The 19373-nt window shown below is 47.7% G+C and overlaps 1 protein-coding gene and 2 long non-coding RNA genes across 4 annotated transcripts; 1 reads left to right on the top strand and 2 right to left on the bottom strand.

Moving 5' to 3' along the window:
* Positions 1-1461: 1461 nt before the first annotated feature.
* IRF2BP2 (interferon regulatory factor 2 binding protein 2) lies at positions 1462-7293 on the bottom strand. 2 transcript variants are annotated; one of them, XM_023582993.3, is made up of 2 exons: positions 5711-7293; positions 1462-5083 (listed from the first exon to the last, which is right to left on the bottom strand). In XM_023582993.3, exons 1-2 carry the CDS (start codon positions 6765-6767, stop codon positions 4368-4370), a joined length of 1773 nt encoding a protein of 590 aa, XP_023438761.2. In that variant the 5' UTR covers positions 6768-7293; the 3' UTR covers positions 1462-4367. The 2 variants fall into 2 exon arrangements, with proteins under 2 accessions (XP_023438761.2, XP_058165504.1); XM_058309521.1 differs by having other exon boundaries at positions 5759-7161.
* On the top strand, positions 7219-13244 carry LOC111759066 (uncharacterized). Its single transcript, XR_002793161.2, has 2 exons — positions 7219-8819; positions 9107-13244. It is a non-coding gene; the product is annotated as an uncharacterized lncRNA (long non-coding RNA).
* Positions 13245-17597: 4353 nt separating this feature from the next.
* LOC139436260 (uncharacterized) lies at positions 17598-19033 on the bottom strand. The gene is made up of 2 exons (XR_011645355.1): positions 18859-19033; positions 17598-18244 (listed from the first exon to the last, which is right to left on the bottom strand). It is a non-coding gene; the product is annotated as an uncharacterized lncRNA (long non-coding RNA).
* Positions 19034-19373: the final 340 nt, after the last annotated feature.

Genomic DNA, 19373 nt, shown 5'->3' with positions numbered 1-19373 from the left:
TTATCTGGGAAGTCACACCCTTCATTTTTACCTGCTTTTAACACTATTGCTGTTAGGTTAACCAGTGGCACTGATGGAGTTAAAAAAACCCTCCTCATTTCTAGAACTTCAGATGATGACGAGGTAAATATGTACTCCATTCATTGGTACCTTCCTGTCTCCTCACACTGCCCCCTAGGAACAAAGGCAAGCAAATGAGGGTGACTCAGGACTTCTAGTGGCCTACATGAGACTCAACATTTTTCTGAATGATTCCACGTAGACTCTCAGGAATCAGGAAGAGAAACAGTAGTACTCTTCACTAACCAAATAAAACCATCTATAAATCACATGCAGAACAACTTTGAATAATGAGGGACTTAAAAGTCTACGAATCCAAAAAGGAGTTAATATTTTCCCCTTAACTTTTTCCTCCTTTGGGAAATAAAAAAAGACATCTGTCACATCAAAAGTCTGAATGCAATCATTAAAGTTTATCTTTGGAAACAGCTTCTGACATTTTAAAACATGTTTTCTGCAAACTGTATTATATTTTAAATCTAAGAGACCTTAGTATTTTTAGATCAAAAATAAAAACTGATTAGAAGTTAACCTAGTTTACTTTTAACTCTATTAAATGAAAAACTGTTATATAACTTATAACTAGTTAGAATACTGTTTCTTGAAAACAGTGTTAAAGAAGATTCTAATAGTGAAAAAATTATTAAAATATTTACGGCAATGGGCTCAAGTCATCAGACCACCCCTAGCAAAATGTATTTAAGTACACATTAACTGTGACTCTATTGTACCTGCATCACTATTTTAAACATAAAATAAGTCTATGCATATTCTACCCTCTGACTCTATTAGTTTCACAATTTCCTTTCACATAAAAGTGTGCCAAGTCATTGATCAATAAAGAGTAAAACCTGGAGGTATCTAGGAAATTTCATATTAATGTTAGAAGACTAGTTTTACAATGCATCTTGAGTGCGTCCCACCTTTTGTCTCTATAAATTTAGCTTTCAAGACATCAATAAAGCACACATGGCTTCTTTGGCTCTCCTGTATTCCAAAGCTTTTTTTTTTTTTTTCTAGTGCATTTCCTACGGTCCAACATGGCTCTGATTCCAAAGCTTTCCAGAGGGCAGCTCCAGGTCCTGACCGTCCTTTCATTGTCGTCACTCTCTTCTTCCAGTCTGCTATTGCAGAATGGCTGGCTCTACTGCGTGTTGAAAAATAAACAAGTGCTTTCTGGCTGTACTTTGTTCAGCTCTTTATGTTTCCCCTTATCCAGCTGCCCTTTCCCCAGCCCCTCGCACTTTTTCCCTACCATCAGTTGCCTCGTTCTTCCATGTCTTTTATCTCCTGCAGTTCCAGTCAAACCCCAACCCCAAACTCAGTCACATTGCCATTAGCGAAGAAAACAACAGCCCCTTCTAGCTTACCTTAAAAAATTAAAAAAGGCCTCAGAAAATGTTCAGTGCTCCCAATTTTATTTTTATTTAATGCTAAAAATTAAAGAAAAAAAGGTACTTTAAATCTGACAAATGACAGAACGCAGGTGCTATTTCCATAGAGTGATTTTAGAATATAATAATGTTGATATCTGAGATTACACTCACTTCAGTTGACAGAAGTATCATCGAATATAGAAAAAGTATCACCTTCAACTCAAAAAAAAGTAAAGGTTAAGAGGTGGCACACTTATAAAATACTTGGTGGCCGAGGAAGGGTGTATAGTAGAAGTCATAAACCATGTGTATGTTCTCATAACTTTTAATGTGAGGCCACATGAAAGACAGTGCATCTGTTAAATTCTATAAATTGTGAGAACAAAAAAGGGAAAAGCTTCAACACCCCAGCCCTAATATTTTGAGTATTAAAAGCACAGCTGAAATATTAGGATCTGAAACCTGATACTGCCCAATGTATAGTAAGTAGCTTTCTGACACTTTTATCCAGCTGTGGAGAATCTCTGCCCTGTCATCAGGTCCAATGAAAGCGTATACTCAGGTCCCCAAATGTTACCATTTTAACTTCTGAGAAGGCCAGGAAAGTAACTGAGATCAACAATGTCCAGCTGCAAAGGCGGTCCAGGAAGGCTGCCCAAGGGCCAGTCAGGCGTGCGTGTAGTTTTGAACTGCAGCAACCTCAACACACTGCCCTGAAAGCTTTTCTGCTTCTCCCCTCTGAACAGCAGCACAGAGAAATCATAAGTTGTCTTTTCCACAGCTGGACAGACTTATCCAAAACTAGCAGAATGGTGCTTTATTTTGGAAAGCTTATCTGTATTCAGACTGCAAAAACATACAGATAGCTACAATAAATTGGGTCAAACAACCGATCCACTTGCACATCTACGAGGTCAAATTCTAGTTATGAATAAAATGCCTAGGTACACATGATACAACAGCCCATAGTAGCTGAGTTCTTTACAAATGTCTTTACGGGCATTTAAAATTGACTGTTTCTGCATGTGTGCACTTACATAAGAGACCGGTCTGATCTGAGTCATACATACTCCAATTTTCAAAAAGTGTAATGACAAACTGGTTAATCATGCAAGTCTGTTTGTAATACAGCAACGACCAGTAACATGACTGCTCGGCATTACTATTAGATGCACTCCTTAAAAACACTATGAAAAAAAACCCTACATTTGGTGCAGTATCCAATTTTCAGGTGCTAATAATTTGACCACTAAAAAATATTTTTGAGCGACCGAAGAATGAAAAAAACATAACTACAAAACAACCTAAAATTGGAAACAATTTGTTTTCAAGTTAAACTAGATGCTACGTTGTGCGACAACACACATATAAATTTATAGACCTTGCCGATTCAGTCTGATTATATGGCCAAGTTACAAACACCTGAATATGAGGATTTAAAATAAGTCGTTCCTGTCAATGTTAAATCATAACAGCACAAAAGAAAAACCAGTATCACTGTGAAACAACTATTTCTAAAAACAGATGATTTATTGGTTTAAAAAATCATTTTACTGATGCAAAAGTGATCAAGAGAAATTAGTTTTCGAAAGGCTTCTAAAAATAGTTTGAGGTGGGGCCTGTCTATTATATAAAACCCTTAATTCCTTTAATTTTCACTAGTTTATCATTTTCCCCCAGAAGGACAGTATTATTCACTTGGTATTTCAAACACATGTAAAAAGGAAATTACAGGTTTCCTCCACCCACATCTGGGCTGTCACCGATATGCCCACGGGCAGGCCTGTCGGCACGCGTGGCTGTTACTGTCACTGTACCATACTGTACTCAACACGCACTGGAACAGGGTGTAGGTGATAGTACCAACGGCAACAGGTGACAAAACAAAACAATACACGAAACAGAAACAAATCCAATCCTACAATCTCCAAGTTCACCCGTACTGTAACTTCTCTTGGGACTCTTGTCAAAGGAAACTGACAACAGCAACAACAAACAGAGCTCCAGGGTGTTTTAAACAGATGAAGTGGCGCTGCAGAGCCGGGCTCTGTTCAAAGATGGCAGTGCCATGTTGCACACCGGCCATCTATTATAACCGCCTTCCATCACTGAAACTGTGGATTATGTAACCAACTAGCATGCAGCATTGTAATCTTACAACTGATCACGTGAACAGTGAACAGCAGTCAACTTCACCTTAAAAAAAAAACAAAACACAAGAAACCCACCTCCCCCCCTCACCAAAAACACACAATCCTGAAAATCTCTCAGCAGCACTTCCCAGTCACCAAGACCCCAAGAACTGAACTTTGAAGAGATTCAAAATCTACTTATCCTACTACTGTAAGAACAATGTTTTGGGGTAAACTTGGTGATACTTCCCAGTGGCATGCCCACTTCACAACAGTGCCCCTTTCAACTCATTTCCTTTCCTTCTCCACCAACTGGCCTCCAGCCTAAGAAAGGGGCCAGCAATAAGGAATAACAGACAGTAAGGCAATCTTACAATGTCAGAAAATGTATTTGGCTTTTTTTTTTTCTTTTTAAAGTAAGTGCATACAAATACAGCTAGAAGCATTTCTGATTTGCCAAGTGCTCTAAAAAAGCAGCGCAAGTCACAGCCTACATTGAACAGTAACTGTCACCAGGATAATAAAGCACAAAGATAGGCTAATAACATTAACAAAAGAAGAAAATGCCTTTATAAGTACATACCTTTTGTCGTCAAAAAAAAAAAAAAAAATAGAAACACAATGTATTCAAAAAAAAATCAAAATTATACAGCCATGTTTATGAAGTCTACATTTCCCTTGTCTTGGATATATATATATATATATATGTATGTATATATATATATATATGGAGATATATATATACAATTTAAGCAGTTCTAGTTAAAGGTAATCATTGGGTTTTTCTGAAACTGGAAAGTCACGAGTCTCTCTCTTTTTTCACTTTCACATCTCCAGCAAGGATGGTTGCAATTTCCCCCTGCATAAAGGCCCAGGGGACATTGGAGCCCACAAGAGGGCATTTTTCCCCACTGGGACAATAGACCTCTCCACTAGCTCCCTGCTGTTTGATGCTTTGTCTGGAGCAAGGGAAGCAGAACTTGTGCGAAGGGACGGAGGGGCACTGCACAAAGTGGGTGTCCTCCAGCCGCTCGTGGCAGAGGGTGCAGCACAGAGGGGCGCTGGCAGCCAGGGAGGAGTCCGGGAGGCTGGCAGGGTGCACTGGCTCCAGTCCTCCTGTGCCGCCTGCACCCTGGCCGCCCACATCTCTGGGACCCAGCCTTCTTTGGTTCATGGAGGACGGCGAGGGTGGACTGCTGCTGTTCCTCCTGGTAGTGGAGTGAACCTGGTTGGCATCTTTCGAGGCATGACTGCCCCCCGCATTGTCTGCTACTAAGATCAGGGCTGCCATGGGGGACTGGCCATTCTGGGCCGCTTCCGGCGGTGTGGTCCGGTTGGAATGAGGTGAGGCAGTGGGTGGTGGCGGAGACACAAAAGAGGACGTAGGAGTCATGGGGATCTTGAGCCCTTCCGTCGAGGTGGACAGCCAAGGCTGTGCTTCTCCGTTGATTTTGGGGGGCCCGACTTCACCTTCTGGTTCTGGAGAAGCCTTCCTTTTCCTTGCCGTTCTTGCAACTGGGTAAACAAAGAAAAGGAAAAAAGAGAGAATAAATGAACGGGCTGGAAGAGAATGTTTCTTTTACCAAAGTGAAACAAACCTCAGTAAACAATTTTTAGTCTCTAAATGCATATACGCATCAACTTAAAAGTTTTAAGCGCAGATCCCACTTCAGACGCTTATCTGTATGGGGTTCTGAGAGCACGTTTGTATTAAAAAACAACTACTAAGTTGCAGAAAACAGGTATAAAATTAATTGCCTGGGTTTACCCAAACTGCTTTCAACTCGGTGTGATTTTACACATGCATGCATGGACCCCCGTTTTCAACTGTGCATGTGACAATAAAGGTCCCGGGACAGGTTAAAAGGTGACTGGGGCCCTCCCGCGCCCGTCCCGGAATGTGCTGGGAAAGGAAAAGCCTGTGTCAGGGCCTATCAGCCCGCTCTGACTCATCTCTGTTATGCTGCTTCAGCACATGAACACGTTGCCACTAAGCACTGGTTCCGCCTCGGGCAGATCAGGAAGTTGGGCGTTTGTTGTTTCAGGGGGCTGGAGTGGCGGGGTGCCCGGGAAGCACGGCCCCTCCTCGGCTCGGGGGCCCCCTCTCTCCCCTAGACCCGCTCGCCCCACAGCCGCCCCTACCTGCTTTAGACCCGTTGGCCCCGTTGGCCTCGAAACCCAACAACCTGCCTGCAGTCAGGGCCGGCTCCTTCTTAAACTTGCTCTCGAAGGGCCCCGAGTGGCCGTGCTGGTGCAGCGCCAGCAGCGTGTCGCGCACCGTCTTGGGCCGGTTGACCCAGTCCTGCTCCCCGGGCCCGCGGCCCTTGCCCGCGCCATCGGCGCCCAGCTCGGCGGCGCCGGCGGCCAGGCCGTCGGCCGGGCCGCGGTGCGCGGGCGGCGGCGCCTTCTCCTTGGCCGCCGCCTCCCGCGGCTCGTGCTCGGCCGCCGCGCTGCTCGACACGGACGCCGGGCGCTTGTGCGCGGCCAGCTCGGCGGGAGGCGCGGGGCCCAGGCCGCCCGCGGGGCCCCCGGCCACGGCGGCCAGCGAGGCGGCGGCGCGGCTGCCCAGGCCGAGCGCGGCGGGCAGCGGCGCGGCCGAGCCGTTCATCAGCGGCACCAGGGTGGGCGGCACGGCGTGGCCGCGCCGCGGGTTCGGGCTCTGGCGGTTCAGCTCGGGCGGCTCCTCGAGCTTGGAGAAGCCGTTGGGCACCAGGATGCCGTTCACGGGCGGCGGCGGCGGCGGCTGCGGCGGCGGCTGGGCCAGGCCCGCGGCCGGGCGGCTCCCGCCGAAGTCGGCGGCGAGGCGCGGGGGGCGCTCGGCCGGGCCGCCGGCCGCCAGCGGGTAGCGCTCCAGGGCCTGCGCGCCGCGCGGCGCCGCCTCGGGCCCGCCGTGGCCGAGCTGTTGCTGCTGCTGCTGCTGCAGGAGGAGGTCCTTGGCCGAGAGCGGCGGCGGCTTGGCGGCGGCCGGGGCCGCGGTGCCGGGCGGGGAGCGGCCCTCCTGGAAGCAGCCGTGCGCCCGCTTCAGCTGCCGCGCCGTCTCGATGACGAACTCGACGCGGTCGGCGCCCTCGTAGTTGACACAGCCGCGGCACACGGGCTCCGTGAAGTCCCAGATCATGGCCCAGGGCATGCGGGGCAGGTCACACAGGTAGCACGACTGCCGCCGCGACGCGGCCGCCACCGCCACCGCCGCGGCCATGTCCGAGGCGCCCGCGGTGCAGCAGCGGGAGGAGGAGGAGGAGGAGGCGCTGCCGCCCCCCGCCGGCCACCCGCGCGCCCGCCTCCCCCCGCACCCTCGCGGCTCCCCCACCAGAGGCGGCGGCGGCCGCAGCGGCGGCAGCGGCGGCGGCAAAGCCCGCGAAGGGTCGGCGCCCACGCAGCGCCCCCGGGGCACGAGAGGCGGGGGGCGCGGGGCGAGGGGGTGCAGCCGCGGCAGCAGGTCCCCCCGGCGGGGGCGGGCGGGCGGCGGCGCGGCGCGGCGCGGCGGGCGCTGCAGCGGCGGCTCGGCCGGGGCGGCGGCGGCGGGTCTCCAGACCGGGGCGAACACGGGCCGCGCCGGGGAGTGCGGCAGGTCGCGGCGGCCCGCGCCGAGCGCGGCGCGGGGGGCGGGGAGGCCGGGGGGGCGGGGGGAGGGGGGCGGCCGCCGGGGGAGGCTCAGCCCGAGCGGCGGGGCATGCCGCGCCGGGGCGGCGGCGGCGGCCGGGGCGCGCGGAGTCGGGGCGCTGCACGGGCGGCCGGGGCGCTCCGCCGCTCACTCACGACTCGTGCCGTCGCCGCTCGGCCCCCGCGGGCCGTCCGCGCTCGGCCCCCCGCTTCGGCTCTGCCGACGCTGCCGCCGCTGCTGCTGCTGTTGCCGCCGCCGCGGCCGCTCCACTTCTACGGACTTGATTCTTCGACAGCCGCGCACGGCGCCTGCGCGCGGCGCCCCCTCCCCTCGCGCGCGCGCGCGCCCTTGGCTCGCGCCCTCGCGCTCGGCCCCCTCCCGCGCCGCGCGGCGCCCGGGGAGCTGGTGCCAGGAGCCGAGGCGCTGAGGGGACGTAGTCGCCGGCCCGAGGCTCGCTCGGCGTCCGCGGCGACCCCGGGGGAGGATCGGATGGGCTTTCCAGGGCCGAGGGGCTGCAAGGGTGGCTTTGCTCGCCCCCGCTCCCCGCTCGTCAGGCAGGGCTCCCCCACCCACGGCCTTCTGGGTCAAATGGTGCTAAAATCGTGTTTCATTTTTGGGGGGTAAGCGGTGCCACTTTGTCACTTGGTTTCTGCAGCCAACTTTGGGGGATGGAGATTTTAAATCTAGCGTGGTGTACGCAATTTTTTTGTTTTGAGTTTTATTTGGAGTCTGAATGAAAGACGCGTTGTCACGAAATCAGGGGAGCATTTTAATACCAGGTTTTTACGCTTTTCTTTTGTCTTGGGAAAAGCCACGTGCGTCTAAGTTCTCCCAACATTTGAACCGGTTCAGGTGCCTCGGGGAGGCCCGTGGGCTTTCCGTGAAGTCCCCGAGAGGGGAAAGCAGCGCCCGTGCGGATCTTCTCTCTAGGGTGGCTGCCGCAGGGGCACAGCCCCGCGGCACAATGCCGCCCGCGACCACCTGACGGCTGACCTGACTCCCTCCCGAAGCCACCGAGCTTCCGGCGGCCCAAGGGCCGCACAGCAGGGCTCGGGGCAGCGCGGCGGGCCGGGCGGGGCGCGCCGCCGCCTTATGTAGGTTAGCGCGGGGCCGGGGAGGTGCCGTGACGCGCGCGCCGCGGCCCATGTGCCGCCGCCGCCGAGTGCGCACGCTCCGCACGGACGTGACTCTATGCAATTGGCACTTGCCGGCTCATTAAACGAAATGCACATTCCAGGGATCCGGGGAAGCAGAGCGCGAGCGAGAGCCAGCGCGGCGCGTCAGCGCGCAGGCCCCGCCCCCCGGCGGCTATTTCTGGGAGCGCGGGCCCCGCCCTCGGCCCCGCTGAGCCTGCGCGGGGGGCGGGGGGTGCGCCCGGGCTGCGAAGCCGGGAGCGGGGCGGGCGCCGGCGGGGGCCGTCCCCCGGGGAGGCGGCCCGGCTGGGGCTGCGTGGAGGGCGGGGCGGCTCTGTCCCCGGGGCCGGGGCCGCCGTCGCCCTCCTTAGGTGCCAACCCGCCTGGCGCGAAGGCGGCCTGCGAGTGCAGACCGGCGGCGAGCGCGGTTGTCTGCAACCGTCGCCCTTCTCTCGCCTTTGCCCTGGCGGAGTCGAGCCCTCGAGTTTCCTGCTTTTATCGGGAGGAGGAGCTGGTTGGTTTTCTGGGAAATCACTTTTGGCTGGTGTTCACTCTTCCTGACTAATAGGCGCGGGCTTAGTCACTCGGTTGGGAGTTTTTCCCTTCAGCTCTTGAAGGGCCGCCTCTGGAGCTGCTTTGGTTGGGAACCCAGGCCCACATCTTTGCCTTCGACTGGAATGAGCTGGCTAAGTGGGAGAGGAACAGGGTGCTAATTATATGCTCTTTCCTACAACTGGGTTGGGAGGGAGAGAGAGGAAAAACTCCTGCTGACGTCTCTCTTGTTGCTATTGAAAATGCCAGGTTGCTCGAAAGGATTAACCACGAGGAAGAGGAAAAACACCCTCAGAGAGACAGTGGAGGGAGCTGCTTAGAGCATGTGAAAGAAAGGAAAAAGCTGCTCAAAAATGGCACAGAAACTGTCATGCCAGACTGAAATGTGTTTACAGGCCAACCCTGCATAATCCAGTCTTCTCTTGGGGATTTCCAGAGAAGAAGGGTGCCTGCTGAAGGGCTCCCAGGGTGTCCCCGGACCTCGTCCTGCAGTTGCAATCCCTGCCTCAACCCCCTCGTAAGCAGGGGGGTCCAGGAGCCTGCCCGGGTCCCTCCCGAGAGCTGCGGGCGCGAGGGGCTTGGTGACTGTGGGCACCTGGCTGGGGGAGGGGGGCAGCACACCTCCTCCAGGGCCTGTGCCACCAGGCGCCCTCCGCGCTGAGACCTTCTGTCACCAATTCCAACCTGTGACTTGGCCTAAGGCACCCCGGCACGAAGAGGATGAGGTCCAGTAACTGTGCTGCAAAGAGATTAGCCATCTCGACGCCCCCGAGAGATGACCCCACTCCGCAGTGACTGGAAAGTATTAAAGGAAAACGCAATTCACCAGTAGAGCCATCGCTGGCTGGCACCGCGGCCAACTCACCGCAGAGCCGGCGGCTCCGCCCCAAAATAGAAATACTGAAATACACGTTCAGTCTTGAAAGATTCTAAGGAAGGATCTTTGTAGAACAGAGCTTCTGCAAAAGAAGAGCATTTCCTTTTTTACTTTACACTGCCCGTTTAATGTCGAAACCGCGTTGTTGTAACTTCCCTAATGAAATGCCCGCTGGAAAATGGAGAGGCTATTTTAGTTCTGGGCTTCCCTGCCCTAAAAGGATCCAGGATCAGGAGGGTTAAGCCTGGCCCTGGATCCAGGGCAGCAATTCCTTATATTGTATCAAAAGTCTTTCATGCTGCCGGGTCTTTCCTGTAGCATTGAAGCAGCTTTATCGATGTATGCTAAGTAAACATAGCTTTGTTTTTGTCTTCCACCCACCGCCCTCCCTCCTGGCGCAGACTGGCGTTGGATGCCTTCCAGAGCCGCTGCTGCAGCAGTTAACAGCCGCCTCCTCCACACACAGGAGCAGGGTTTCTAGGGTGAGGCAATGCGTCTGCAATTCGCAGAGACAAGGCAGGAATTGTAATTGTACCTCATCATGTGATGGCTTATGAAAGAGGAAGTTGGTATGTTTTAGTCACGTAGACTCTGCCCTCTTGCTTAAGGTTCCAGGTCCTCTCAGAAGAGAATTCTCATCATCTTTGCCACTCACAGTCAAGGTTACCGGGTTGGATGCAGTGTGCTCTTACACATTCCGACGTGGACAGGCAGGCAGCAGCAGTGTGTTTGTGAGGCAGTGGGTTGAGGCTGGCTTTTAACCAGAACATGAAAGTGCTGCCATTTGTCTTAAGAACTAAAGGAAGTCAACTGGGGAATACTCCTTCTGTGACCAGAGGAAGCAAAAGTTCTAATTTCTAAGATTTTTTTTTCTTCTGATACAACCCCAGTTTAGGAGCAAAAGGAAAGCTAGTCAGCACAATACTATCAAAACGCAGGAGTAAAGGAAGTGGAGAGGAAAGGAAATCCAAGGGAGGAGTTTTAAGGGAGAGAGCTCAATGGATATAACAAATCTGACCCGCTCCCCACCCCACACACACACACACCAAACACCCTGCCTTACATCGGTTTCCCTTGTCCAAAAATTAAACATCAAAAATCTGAATCCAGTTGCCACTCTTCCAGTTGAGACCCTCTGGTTAACACACTGCAACCCTGTCCTGACAGCCTACAGGACAGTATAAAGAAATGTTCTTAGCAAAGAACCCTAATGGAACTCTGCCCTCAGGTCAAGCAGCTGTGGGAGGGGTGCAGCCATGTGCCCCCTGCCCTGGGTGGGTGCTGTCCAGGAGCTGGTATTCCTGGGATTGCTGAGTTGGTGGGTTTCTCCCTGTATGGAGAGGTACAATCATAGCCTCACTCTTTAGAATGCAGCTTCTATTAATAACATGATGTTGCAACCATATTAAAGCTCTGACCGTAGGGTATTTGAAGGAGAAAAAAAAAAATACAACATGTCATTTGGATTTCTATGGATACCATCCCAGGCTCCTTGTTCTTGGACAAAAGTACCGTAAGACTAGACCCCTCGTCACATTTGGGGCTTTTTCCATTAAAAAATTACAAGTATATATTTGAGCATATTTGTTTATATGAACATAACTACACGTACTGTGGAGAGTCTTGACATAAACAAACCTTCTGTAATATGCATGAGAGACTTTCTTCTAAGTAATGGGTTTTTATGAGACAATTCTCCAGGTTATCAAATTGCAAATAGACTTTTTAGAAATACCCCCATCCGTTTGACCTTTCCCTGTAGCCTTCCTCCCCTGTGCACAGAGAGCATTGGTATATTAAAAAGACTTTTGCATGTGGAGGAGATAAACTCTCTGTGGAGGGTCTAAGAATCGAGCCAAAAAAATTACAAGGGCTCTTAATCACCCACACGGTAGACACTGAAGCTGTTAGTCACCGGTCTTTGTGTAAGCATATGTACAGGCCCCCATTTAGAGAAAAATTTGGGGTCTTGAGGTAGGCTAACTACTTACTGTGTCAGAATTTAAGGAACTGAGTGCAAAACACAGACAAAGGAGAGATTGAGGTCACACCCTCGCTCAGTCTGCAAGGAAATTTGTAGAACTGGAAGGGATTCAACAGCGGTTTGATGCCAGAAGCCGCCTATTGACTTTTTGGAAAGAGAGTGATGAAATGTACTTTTCTGGAATAATATCTGGATGTGGCTTTAACTAATATTTAAGATACTCAGTAAAAACTTCTAAAAGAGATTAGTAGGAAGTTACTGACTAAACAGTGAACTAACTTCACAGAAATGATATGAAAAATTTAAAACAGTAAATTCCCCCTGATTAGCTTTCCTCCCTAAAAACTTAACTTTCCTATGTGCACATTCAGCAGAAAGGGAACTGAAAAAAATAGAATGATGTAACAGTTCTAAAAGGTTAAGAATAGTATGATAGCATTTTATTTACTGCACCTTTCATATGGACATTTAAAAACATACTTCAAGCATAAATTCACAACCTAATAAATAGCAATCTCTCAAAAAAAAGTTCAGAAAAAAACTCTGAAGAATTAAAAGATTAAGGGATTTGCCTAAAGTAGCACAAAGTGAGTGCCAGGACTAAAATCCAGGTATCAGTCCCACTGTCTAACGATATGGTCTAGAACATTCTATTTGCATTAAAAAAAAATTTTTTTTTAATCATGTAAGCATAATTTAGAGGCCCAGCAAAAGAGACTTCTCCTAAGTGTTAAGATTTGTTCATCTGTATCTGTATTTATACAGAAAAAGAAAACTCAAGTATAATTCATCAGACACTCAATCCAAAGAAAACAAACATTCACAACAGATGGAGGAAGATGGTGGAAGTGAGGGACAGTTACCACAATGCTACGTCTAGAGCGAGACTCCTTAAGTGGCAAACAATTTTGTACTGGTCTTTATGACCCTTACATAAAAACTCATGTTGGTGTTGGGATAAAGAATTCAGTTCTGGGATTGATTTGGGGGTGAAATGGTTTTGGCAGTCACCAAACCAGAAGACTATATACCTCTTATTTCTTTAAAAATAAAGAAAAAAAACGTATGAAATCATTTAATTCCTCCAACCCTCACTGCTTTGCATAAAGGCAAATAAATATAACAGACTACAGGACACTGAAAAGAAAGTAGGAAGCCACATATTTCATATGAATTTCGTAGTTGTAAAGGGGCCGCAGGAAACAAAACCATCATAACTTATTCATATAAGCTTTCATTGTCATTGTATTTCTTATGAAGTGCCAGTTGGCTGATATTAACCTGAATGACTTTCTCTTGAGAAGATGAAAATACAGTCTGCAAAAGGATGACAATCATCAGGAAAAGTTGGCCTTTACCATTGGGGTTTTAATAATCTGTGCTGGTTACTTGTTCTTGTCTGATATGCTTAGTGAAAAAGAATAGGGTTGTTCTTTAAAACAATTACTGTTTGTGTTTAGTGGAAATTCCAGTGATATTTCTCAAAGATCTAAACATTTAACAATAAAATTCTTCCTCCAAAACAATTTTTTGTCAGTGTTATGCATAAGGGAGACAGAGAGAACTCCTTGCAGAAAGGGGGGAAAAAAAAGAAACTTTAAAAGAGTGATGGTGGACTGGACTGTAATGTATTGATTGGAGTGAACTTCTGTATGTTTTGGCACATCCTTTTCTATGTCCACATGGAATACTACTTTGCTAGGGGGGAGTACAAAACCCTTGAGAGAATTAAGAAGTTCCTACAGGGAAAAAGAAAGGGAGCCTTAGCAAAAGACCACTGGTGGCCAAAAAGAGTGAAATGGATTCCCTAAAGCAACTGCCTAAATCTAGTGTGTTTACTAAAAAGACTGTCACAGACAGCTAAGATGCAAATACAAATGAACTTTGATGGACCTGTTGGCAAGCTTCCCTAGCCCTTCAAGCAAATTCCTGAAAAAGGAAGTTGGTGCTGAAACAAGCCTGGGATCTACACACATGCAAACTTCTTTGGGGCTCTTATCACTTAGCATCCTTAGGTAACTAGATTTAAAGTATTTTTCAGACTGTCTCTTAAAATTAATTAAGTAATTAATTAAATAAGTTCATCTGTTTCCACTTGCCTTACCAGACCAATTTGTTATTCTTAACAGTGACTAAGAACATTCTCTGTTCACTTTATGAATTGGGTTACTTCCAGAGGCACCAAAAAGATAAGGAATTTATCTCGAGACAAAAGACAATCTATTGTTAAATAACAGCTAGAAAGAAACTGCAGTTCTTTCTTTAGCCCACTGGTGGGCTAACTCCTATTTATATTTTCTTCACAGGTGCTTTTTTACAGACATGTAAATATCTGCACTAGTAGATAGCTGAAGGGTCATAGGTACTCTTCATACACCTGGCATATGTTACCTGGACACTCTGAGCCAGAGTCTGTCTTGAGGAGAAGAGGGGGTTTACCTGACTTGATGCCATTTTTGCTCTGATTCTTCATCTGGTAGGTTGGGGGGAAATGGGAACACGGAATAGTTGACAAATCCAAGCCCATGATTCTTCGGACACACATAGATTCACAAAACCGCAGAGAAAAACTACCAGTAAATGCCTGCCTGTTGAAGGCATTGTGCCATCCACATGGACTTGTAAGGTAAAATGGCTTCCAGATCATCACATCATCTGAGAAGAGCGTGTCTGCTGGATTTGGGCTCAAATCCCAGGCTAGGAGTGTCTAAACCACGGCTTATACTTAACATCAATTAACTAGGGTAAAAACATCTATATCGGCATTAATATGCCTAACTAAAGTATGTCAAGGAAACTCATGGAAAATATTTGCACCTTTTCTTTTCCACCAGGGTTTGCCTTATTTTATACATACACAATGGGCAAAGATTGAATATACTCTCCACAGGCCTTTCATATCACTCGAGAGGCCTTAGCTGAACAAGAAAAAAGTTCCACGAACTGACAAGCATTTGACTGAATAGGTCAGCAGGATGTGGAAACTTGTTTTAAGGGTTTTTTTTTGTATTCTTACCCAGGATTCCACTGTTTAATAGCTGTATGACATCTTTACTGAACACTGGCTAACTACTGAATTCATAAAGAATTGCATGAGGGGAAGTTCAAGGAATTCTGAGGTTTTGAGATTTTTGTGATTTTGTTAACATTATGAAATGTTACATTTATAGTTTTCTATATGACTTTAGTATATTTGGGTCTGATTATGGAAAACTTAAAGTTTCCTAAATTCTATGCATTTCAGAAATAAGAAAAAGCACTTACATGTAGAATTTTAAAAATTTCAACTAGTCTTCAAATACGAAAAAAAAAAAAGCCATATATTCCACTTTTCATGTAAATGTTACTCACTGCATTTTAAAAGGAGTGTTCCAGAATCAGACTTCCAGATTCCTTAAATTCAGAGTGTGGAAAGGGGTGAGCAGCCCCTTTTAGCTGTAACAGGAGCCATTCTTTTAAAAGCCTGGAATCTGAAGCCCTCTTATGCTGAAAACATGTCAGGACATGCCTTTTGGGAATGTCAAATAGTTTAGGCTCAGAATTCCACATTCCGTACTTTCCAAGTTGTTTTCTGTTGGCAAACTACCTCTTGATTATTTTCATGTGTTTGGTGTGCAGGCCAACCTCTCTGCTTCCAAGTAATTAAAAAAAAAAAGAAAAGAAAAAACCCTCTGTGAAGTGTCCACATTATTTTAGCATAAAATTATGGGTTGTAAGAGTGCCGGTCTTATAACGGTCCATTCTATGAGCCTTGTCAGAGGTCACCAGGGACTTACAAGCCAGATACACCTTACCTAGGATGTTTTATTTTTCAGTGCTCAGTCCTGCTTCTTGTTAACATCACCATGTAAAGGAATGAAAAATTATAGTTACTGTGAACAAGACTTCACCTTTGAGGAGCTGTTAATTTCCTTGGTAAAATTAAGCAATTTTAGTTCCTTTTCGAACTGAGGCTGGGACTGTATTAAGGGGCAAATGAATGAGCAAATGGATGGCGTTTCCTTCCTCTGACTCTGAGAGGTGCAGCTCTGCATCCTTGCAGAGTCTGATGGGACACTGGAAGAAACCGTTTCTTTCCCCTCTCACGCAGGAGATATAATTTATAGAGCCCTGGTGTTTTTTGGAAGTTCTGATTCATGGTTTGGAGAATTGCCCTAAATTAGTATACTGTACAGCATGGGCTTGGTTAAATTAAAAGTTCTGCTTCTTTCCGCTCCCTACCTCTGACCACCAAGGGTTCGTTTTACAGGCGCCACTATCTGGTAAACTCCAAACAAAGGTATGTGTCTTAAAACCCATTTCAACATTTGCCTTGGTATATAGACTGCGTGTGAGTTGATGTTCTAATATATCTTGGGCATTAGCAGGATTCTCAACATGCCACCAAACAGAAAGTCATGATCTTGGGCCATGGTTAAAGGAAAAAAAATACTCATCTCATTTAACTTTGTGAGGATTATTTTTTAATTGCCTGTTTTATTGGGAAATTACCCAGAGATTTATATACAATGAGAAACTAGGCTGGGAAAAGACAATCAGAACAGGCATAACAAATTCAGAGTTGGTTGTTTTTTTTGTTAAACATTTTGTTTTGCAGACCCAGAATACAACTTGTAAATCCTTCCTCTGCTTTTATTATAGTATATAAATTATGATTTTTTTAGTTGACGTCAATAAAGTCAGTATACGGAATAAAGTCCGTTTCTTTCTTTAAGCTTCCATAGGTCGTATAATTTAACTAATTCACTGGTAGAGTTTCAACACCTCAGATGGAGCACTGTTGTTTACGAAGTAAGAACAGTAATCCTCATGTAAAAAGGTAGTATTGCCACCCGAGACAGCAGATGGTGTTATTAAATACACAGGCAAAGTCTAAGGTCATAAGGAACTAACAATTAACCAGAAATACGATCTGTCACCGTCGTTTAATGGGTAACCGACCTAGATATATACCACTTACAGTACTGCAAGCGCTGGGAGGGATACAGTCAAAGCTTCAGAGCAGTTACACAATCGTTTAGATATATTATCATTATATTCTTGTTTAAGCATTTTGTGAAACCAACAAGCCAGAAAGAAAGCAAAAACCAGTGGGATTTCCTCATGGGAAAATACTTCGAAAAATACTTTATCAACCCAGATTGTAGTTTCTTAGCTATTCCTGAATATGATTTAGAAAGGGCCTCTGGAGCCACACATTAAGAATTGGTCTCCCCAAACTGATGCTGTCAAAATTCTGGATTTTGTACTGCACGTTTGAGTGGTCCTAAGACTTCTTTTTACATTATGTCATAGCACGAAGGGGCTGATTAAAGACTTGGGCATACATGACCGTGAACACGGGGAGGGGGCACCGGAAATTGGGAGTGGGGAGGAGAGGTAAGGAGTTGGCGTGGCAGTGGGGAGAGCCTGGTAGGGCACTTACCATCAAGTAACGGATAGCACTATGAAAATCTGGAAGTGGGCTCAGTTTTGGCTGTAAATCAAACGTAAACGTATCAAGAAAGGGGAGCTAATCACATACTGCCCAAACCTTGCGGGTGTTTCCCAAGAAAGTTCCGCCATGGAGAACATGCTGTCTATTCCCTTTTCATTTAGAACTTTTGAGGATGAAGGGCTGAATTCAAATTCACCCAAAGGAAAAATGCTCAATGGAGCAGCACCAGGTTTGAATCGCAAAGAACAAAAAAACTACTTGTGTAGAATACGGAAGGGTGAAACCCATCCCCTAGACAAGAACTGCGAAGTACACCGCGCGGTGACTCCAGCCATTGGAACTAGCAGCAATCCCCCAGAAGAGCAGCAGCTGGAAAAGCTGCAGCCTCCCTGGTGACCCAGGTGAACAGGAGATGAACAAGGAGAACCGGGGCCCAGAGGTCACTGGCTGACCCCAGCAGGTCAGCGGGGCTGGATTCCAGTCTTCAGACCAAACCTGGGCTTCCCTTGGCTGGCTCCTGGATTTGGTGAGGAAGCATCTGAACCACAGAAAACGCGCGCTGTTAAGTCTTGTCTTAGGCAAGGTCGTGTATTTAAATAGGCTTGTTTCAATGTCTCCCAATGGAAACGGAGAAAGCATGCCACCTGCAGACACACACCCACCGTTTGAGACCCCCATCTACAAACTCAGGGAGCTGGCTTTTCTGGGGGGCCAGGACTCCCGCTGGAACTTCCAGCCGTCCTCAGAGAAGCCAACGCGATACCCCCTGGGCAGAATGAAGGAGAACTTTCTGGAGGGCCCCAAGCTGGTGCAGGTCCAGCTGGAAAAACACACGGCCGCGGAGGCGGCAGGAGGGCTTCAGGATCGGGAGCATTGTAAACAGTCTGAAGGCTCGCGGCAGCCCTTACAAAGTAAGATCTCTCCGAGCGTGATGATGCTCTTGCTGCCAGGCCTGCCTCCAGTTGGCCGGGACGGCTCGGCGACCCCCCCCATCCTGTCTCCAAGGCCAGGAGCCCCTGGCCGCTCCTCCCCCGGCCCCTCCCGGAAGAGGGTGGCCGAGCCCAAGAGATGGCCGCTTATTTTGTTGTCCTGAAAGAAAACAAAGTTTGCAGATCACCATAGACGGCTTGTTTTATAATAGTTAGGCCGGGAAGGAGAAGGACCGCAGTAATTCCCTTCTCAACCGCTGGTGAACTCAGGCGGCATTTTGGAGCTACTCGGGGCCACAGACTGAGCTCAAGGACGGAAGTCTGAGCTTGAGGCCAGGACACCAGGCGGAGATGACATCTGCAGATGAACACACAGCCTTGGGATTTTACATCAGTCCCTCTCTGCCCCATGCCATGTACAAAATAATGGAAAAGAATATTTGATTTTTTCATATTAATTCCCTGTTAAAGTCCTCTCTTCTTCCCAATAACCATTTGGATCTGTAACTGAGGACCCATTTATTTCAAATAGGGGTATAATCAGCTTTAAGAACATTCTATATGGAATGCTGTATCCCTGAGAAAAGAGATAAATGAGGGGTGATTATTCAGAATGACAAAATAACATTTTTTAAAGTCTGTAATTGACCATGGGGTGTGTTTTTTTAAAATAGTAAGTTCCTCTGGTATATAGGATTCAACTTTTAAAAATGCAGTCAACATACACTTTGTAAAGATACACACAGATGGCCCTAGAGAGGTCTGCACGTGTACCTCTTTCTGTCCTCAGCTCTGGCGTCCGTACTGCGGAGGCCCTTGCTGGCACCACTGCTTTTCTTCAGCAGACAATGCAGCCCCCTTTCAGCTTCTCTGAGGCTGTTTCACCACCGTTCTCCTTAAACTCTGGCAGTAGGAGAAGCAGCAATTACTGTGGGCAAAGAAGCCAGGTTCTAACTCTATTGCCCAATCATGATGACAGGTATCCATCCAGTTTTCTCTTTGTCCTTGTACACACACTTCCAAGGCATATATTTACACTACTGGACAGAGAGAGGCCAATAGGTCAGTTGCAATCACTCCATGCTGATGAAGCAATTTCATTAACTTTTGACTAGAGAAGCAAATTACAGCCTTCTGTACTTGGATTGTGTTTTTCTTCTTATGAACTCAAAGCAAAAACCAAGCAGGCTAATGTATATCTTTTTTTCTTCTGAAGACTGTCGGATGGTATGATTTTCTCCCAGAATGAATTTACTATCCGTTTGGCAAAGGAGGAAATGTGTATCCAA

Source organism: Dasypus novemcinctus, chromosome 13, assembly GCF_030445035.2.
Source record: "Dasypus novemcinctus isolate mDasNov1 chromosome 13, mDasNov1.1.hap2, whole genome shotgun sequence".
NCBI classification, from domain to species: Eukaryota; Metazoa; Chordata; class Mammalia; order Cingulata; family Dasypodidae; genus Dasypus; species Dasypus novemcinctus.
The sequence above is the reverse complement of the archived record's forward strand: the minus strand, read 5'-3'. Positions and strand labels throughout refer to the sequence as shown.

Excerpts from the sequence above, each read along its gene's own strand:
- IRF2BP2 (XM_023582993.3), bottom strand. The coding sequence starts at position 6,767 with ATGGCCGCGGCGGTGGCGGTGGCGGCCGCGTCGCGGCGGCAGTCGTGC. Across the intron at positions 5,084-5,710 it reads GGCCAACGGGTCTAAAGCAG|TTGCAAGAACGGCAAGGAAA; the intron begins GTAGGGGCGGCT and ends TTGTTTACCCAG.